General features: G+C 34.8%; 1 protein-coding gene across 1 annotated transcript in view; it reads left to right on the top strand.

The window, feature by feature from the left end:
- Window positions 1–6712, top strand: part of LOC106884069 (sodium- and chloride-dependent glycine transporter 1) — a 228219-nt gene that overhangs the window by 164998 nt on the left and 56509 nt on the right. The window contains exon 6 of the mRNA XM_014935287.2: window positions 3087–3315. Within this exon, the coding sequence (XP_014790773.2) occupies window positions 3087–3315 (229 nt within the window). The remainder of the gene's footprint in view (window positions 1–3086; window positions 3316–6712) is intronic.

Below are 6712 nucleotides of genomic sequence, written 5' to 3'. Positions count from 1 at the left end.
GTATATCTATAAATATATATATACACATTCATATTTATGTGTGTGTATGTATACATGTATATATGTATGTATATATATGATTACTTTTATAATAGTAACAAAGGTTTCTATACATACATACATATATGTCTGCATACATACATATATCTGTGTGTGTAGACAATATATAATACATATGTACACACACACACATACGCACATACATACATATGTATATATGAAGAGAGAGAGAGAGAGAGAGAGAGAGAGGGGGGAGAGAGGGAGAGAGAGAGGGAGAGAGAGAGAGAGGGAGAGAGAGAGAGATAACTTATAAAAACAGTGCTATGTATTTGTTGATATTGTTGACTGCAATTTTTATGTATTTCATAATATTATGTTCTGAAATAACTCCAGCGTTTTGTATCTATTTTTTCCAAAGAAACCCTTCAATATTTGAATTATATATAATATATGTTCTATCCGAAAGGAAAAAAAGAAAACTTTATGCGTTACATATTTCTATATGTCCTTCGTTGCATAGCATTACTGTTATGCATATTGTTTTCATTTTCATTCTTCATTTTTCTGGATCTATCTCTTCATTTACCTACGTTTATATCATGTTAATTTATGTATTTTCTAATTTTTCATGTTGTTTACAGGAATTAATATATTCTGGAAAATACACTTTTGCCATTTGCTTTATTTTTCTTTCACGATTTGTTAAAATTTCATAAATGCTTGTCGTTCATATTTACACTGCTTTTACTAGGCCTTATGTTGGTTTAATAGCTAATAATAATAATAATAATAATAATAATAATAATAATAATAATAATAATAATAATAATAATAATAATAATAATAGTAGTAGTAATAATAATAATAATAATAATAATAATAATAATAATAATAATAATAATAATAATAATAATAATAATAATAATAATAAAATCATCATCATCATCATTCATAGTGTTATACTTATTTCAGATTGCAGAAATCACATAATTAGCTGTCAATAAATAACATGTATTTTACAAGAGCATAAATACAGCAATTAATTTCCGAAATGAAAAGCATACGATACCATTGTATGTCTTCTTTCTCATTTATTTAAATTTTACAGAGGCTCTCCCACATGTTAACAAAATGTTGATATTCTTTTGCGGCGATTAATTCTAAGGGGATATAACATTTATGTATGAATGCTTTAAAAACAATCTATTATGTTTCGATGACAATTAAATAGTTTAGGTAACCTAGGACAGGACAGCGAATACCTGAGATGTCAAAACATTGCCCCAGATATCATCTTGTAAAATGAATCGACCAAATTGGGAGAAGTTGAACGTTCGACATTATATAATCTTTTCTACTCTAGGCACAAAGTCCGAAATTTTAGGGGTGGCGGGCCAGTCAATTAGATCAACCCCCAAGTACGTAATTGTTACTTAATTCATCGACCCCGAAAGGATGAAAGGCAAGGTCGACCTCGGCGGAATTTGAATTCAGAACGTAAAGGCAGACGAAACACTGCTAAGCATTTCGTCCGGCGTGCTAATGTTTCTTATTTCTTTATTATTCACAAGGAGATAAACATAGAAGGGACAAACAAGGACGGACAAACGGACTGAGTCGATTACATCGACCCCAGTGCGTAACTGGTACTTAATTTATCGACCCCGAAAAGATGAAAGGCAAAGTCGACCTCGGCGGAATTTGAACTCAGAACGTAAAGACAGACAAAATACCGCTAAGCATTTCACCCGGTGTGCTAACGTTTCTGCCAACTCGCCGCCTTATTCATCATTATATACTACATGACATTTTTGACAACATACGTTGAAGAATTCAGAAACAAGCAGTTTTTTTTACTGTACATGTGCTGTTATTCATTAAGAATAGCATCACATATGCATTATTAATAACAGGTGCAGGTATGGCTTTGTGGTATGAAATATGCTTCTCAACTATATGGTTCCAGGTTCAGTATCATCTGGCGGCACATTGGGCAATTGTTTTTTACTATAACGTTTGAAAATGAAACCATTGGATGGTTACGGATGGAAGGTTTTACACTCTGTATCTTTTGGGGTCAGAGTTTGTTATGTGCTGAACAACAAAAACAACTTTCTTAAGTAACAAACATTTCCAGCACCCGCGTTGGAGAAACATTACAATCTTGGAACTTTCAGTTTTACTTGGAGTCTCCGGCCGAAAGCATATTTTTTTATTGACTGCATATGCTTTGATTTCCGTCTGGCATGGAATTCAAACTGAAAGCTGGTTTCGTGATAACAGCATCCTCCGATCAATCCTAGGTTTTCAGGCCTGCAGCAGTTCCAGAACACGAAATGTGCGTATATATAATAGAGGTGGATCAATGGAAACAAGATTTTAGTAAAAAAGAGATTCAACACCCTAGTGAGTTGACTTGCTAGAAATATCAGTCAAATTTGCCGTAGACCACAGTCTACTATGTTGAGAACGAAAGGACGTATAGGAAAAAAAAATTCCTAATGGCAAAAACAAATATATAAGATACTGTCATGGCTAGAATATTGTTGCTGCTGTTGTTGTTGGTAGCGGTGCTGGTGATTTACTTTATCTGGGCTAACCAGCAAGAAAACCATCGCCTAAATATGTCCCCAAACTTATCCCCACAGGATTCAAGTGCAATGAACCTAGTATATATAATATCTACTGCAATGATATAAATAAAATCTGAGTTGCATCAAGGTTATATTTCGTTGTATAATCTGATTCAATTCTTCAAATACAAAAGTACACGGGGTGGCCCTCAAGTAAGTTTACGGTTATCACGTAGGCACTTTAAATTTCTTTTTAAACGTTTTATTACAGTGAAATTTCTATCTTACAAATAACTAAATTAGAATAGTATAATGGTTTCATACTGTTTTATAATTAAGCTCTAAGCTTATACATGAATGGGAAAGACACAGTTGAAAAGCTGCAAACCCACTTTTGGGTCACCCTGTATTATATACACAAGTTGATTACAATTACATTTTGGTAGAAATAAATATTTCAGTGTAAGTTCAATTTTACTTTATTCACTTACTTTTGTTATGTTTTTGTTGTAGGTCTGGAGCGACGCAGCAACTCAAATATTTTTCTCTTTGAGCACGGGGACTGGTGGTTTAATAACACTATCAAGTTTTAACAAGTTCAAAAATAATTGCTTGAGAGACTCTATTCTTCTGACATTAATAAATGGTGCAACAAGTATATTTGTCGGTTGCATTGTATTCTCTATCCTTGGATGTATATCTCATGAAAAAGGTGTTCCTGTTTCTAGTGTATCAGGGAAAGGTACGTGATATTTTCATTTAGAATTTTCATTGAAATATTTCCCCAAAATTTAAGCGAAACAGAATAACAAAAAAGATATTAGAAATACAAATAACTTCATTAGACAAAATGACGCCAATGTTGTAGATTTTGTTGCTATTGTGTATACTTTTATCTGCTCTGATTGAGGGGTTATGGCTGAGGCATTCCAACCATGACTCTTTCATTATTTATTTGCGTATTTCCTTCATATTATAATATTGTAATTGTTTTAGAAGAATGTCACTATTAATTCCAAGAGGTTGAAGGACTCTAAATGGACTTTAACTTTTGTTCAAAACGTCCCGAGGTTCCAGATCTCTAGCGTTCTCAGATTTTATTTGTCAAAGTTCAAATTGTTCTCAAAATATAATTCCATATATATCATATATACATGTGCTTGTGTCATAAGAAGCTTGCATCTCAACCACGTGGTTCTGGGTTCAGTCCCACAGCGTGGCAGTTTCTGCAAATGTCTTCTACTATAGCCACGGACCGACCAAAAACTTGAGTGGATTTCGTGGACAGAAACTGAAAGAAGCCCGTCGTATGTGCGTATGTATGTGCGTGTGTGTTTGTTCCTCACTACTGCTTGACAAATGTATTGTTGTGTTTCTATCGCTGTGACTTAACAGTTCGGCGCAAGAGAACGAAAGAGTAAGTACCAGGCTTAAATATAAGAATAACTATTGAGGTCGATTCGTTTGACTAAAAGTTTTTAAAGAAAATAACCCAGAAGGAAGGAAATATCTGAAAACATACTACACGCATACGTAATACTCTGATTTGCTTCTAAGGCATACTTAAGAGTAAATAGCCAAAGGTCAGGTACTACCACACTAACACATATATACATTTCAATATTAAAAGTATGTGCAAATGTAAGAGAAATCCATTTAACATGGATTTGTGAAATCCAATGACTTCCTTATTTCGTTCTATTTGTATCACCAATGCGGCAAGGTGGCAAAATATTTAATGCTCGTACAAAAATGCTTAGCAAGATTTCTTTCGCTTTTTAAAATTCTGAGTTGAAATGCAACTTAGCTTCTTAGACATTCGAGATAGATAAATAGTTTCCAATCAGGTACTGATGACAAGGTAATCGACTTGTCCTCTCCTTTCAAGATTGATGGATTGTACTTAAATTACAAAAAATTATTTATGCTGGCAGAAAATGTATAAAAAGTTCAAATTGTCCTAAAATAGTTCTAAAATAGTTAAAGCTAAAATGATGATTAGTCACGAAATATAATCATTGTAAATACGAGTTTACAAAACTATGGGAGGGATAACAAATTTGAATGGTGTTGTTAGATTTTTGTTTATTTATTTAAGTCAGAAAACTAATTTTTATATTGTTGGATGAGAAATTTAAAATCAATGCTTTAGGCGAAAATAAAATAAAAGTACTAATCTGAAACGCGTAGAACTGTTTAATGGCTCTTAATTACATCTCCCCCGAAGGACCAAGAGCTATTTCTTTATACACGTGTGTTTGTGTGTGTGTGTGTGTTATGTGAATATGAGTGTGTGTTTGTGTGTGTAAACAGATACCAGGAGAGACAGATTGATAGACAGGCACATATGTATATGTACGTATATGTGCGTGTGTATATACATACATACGTACACACACACACACACACACACACACACACACACACACACACAAACAAACACACACACACACACACACACACACACACACACATTCTTGTACTTGTTTTAGTCATTTAACTTCAGCCATGCTGGAGCGCTGCTTTGAAAGGTTTTTAGTCGAACAAATCGACAACAGGATTTATTGTTAACCCTAGTACTTATTTTAGCGAGACTTGTTGCCGAACCGCTAAGTTATGGGGCGGTAAGAGCATCAAAACCAGCTGTCAAGTGGTGAGTGGGAGAAACACAGACACAACGACACACATACATACATACATACATACATACATATATACATACATAGATACATACATGCATACATGCATCTACACAGTCACTAAAACACACATACATACATGCACACATACATATATGCATGCATATATATATGTATATATACACACGACGAGCTTCTTTCAGTTTCCGTCTCCCAAATCCACTCACAAGGCTTAGGTTGGCCCGAAGGTATAGCAGAATATACCTACCCAAGGTGCCACGACGCAGTGGGACTGAATCCAGAACCATGCGGTTAAGAAGCAAGCCTCTTACTACACCACACAGCCATGCTGGCGACCATATATTTATGTGCACGCACACACACACACACACACACTTAGATCAGCCTAGATTTTTTGTTTCTGTCAAATATTAACCCACGTTTTTTAACAGCACCTGATAGGATCTGGCAGGTTATTTTAAGTCACCTTTGTTGTATCATGGCCCAGCAAAGTAGGGAAGCTTTTTAACCGAGATGCACCCAGGTATAGGTGGCCTTTCAAGTATCCCCGGAAAAAAATTTGTGCAGGTATCCTTCCAATATCACGTGACGTTTGTTTCTTTGATTTGCTTAAAATCGAGCAGAGCGTGTTAAGGAAGAGTAATTCTGCTGTAGCTTATTTATGTATTCTAAACCAGAATAGTAGAGGGCGCGTACGACAGGCGGTTCCGGCGTGGAATGCGTGCGTGTGTGTATATGTGTGCTCATTAATGTGTTTGTGTGTGTTTCTCTAGTCACATTGATTCACATTTAATAATACTCCCTTTCACAGTTACCCGACACTGCTTCTACTAGGTTTATTACAAATTCGCAAGCATGCGATGTGAATACAAATATAAAGAGAACTAAAAGAAAATGGCTTGATTAATCGTTCAGCTTATAAGTTACTCAGTTACTAAACACCTTCGGGCGACATTCAGCGCTTCATCTGTAAAATGCATGCTCTACACGAGGTCAAGTTCATGATTGGCGAATGAAGGTATTTGACTGATAGGCTGGTGGAACGATTAATCTAACAGTCGATTAAATAGCAATTAACAAATAGATAAAACAGACGTAAAAAAAAAGAAACATGTATATAGCATAGGTTACTAACTCACCTGAGATATAACAAATATCACAAAACACACGACTTCACATTACGAATGGTGTAAAAACAAATACTAAAACCAGAAAACGAATTATCTTCTTTTTTAGACAAGAGATGTAATTAGCCACACACCGAAAATGCAACACTTCATGGGTCAACAGAGAATAGACAACTGCTAATGATATGGAATGACATGCTCTCTACAAGAACGATATGCATTGTTCAGGCTCCAGTATAGATATACCAGTAACTCTCTCTCTCACACACACAAACACCCCCCCACACATATATATAAATGTATACATAAACACACACACACACACACACACACACACACACACACACACACA

This window comes from Octopus bimaculoides, chromosome 7 (genome assembly GCF_001194135.2).
Source record: "Octopus bimaculoides isolate UCB-OBI-ISO-001 chromosome 7, ASM119413v2, whole genome shotgun sequence".
NCBI classification, from domain to species: Eukaryota; Metazoa; Mollusca; class Cephalopoda; order Octopoda; family Octopodidae; genus Octopus; species Octopus bimaculoides.
Note: the sequence above shows the minus strand (reverse complement) of the source record. Positions and strands in the feature narration are given on the sequence as shown.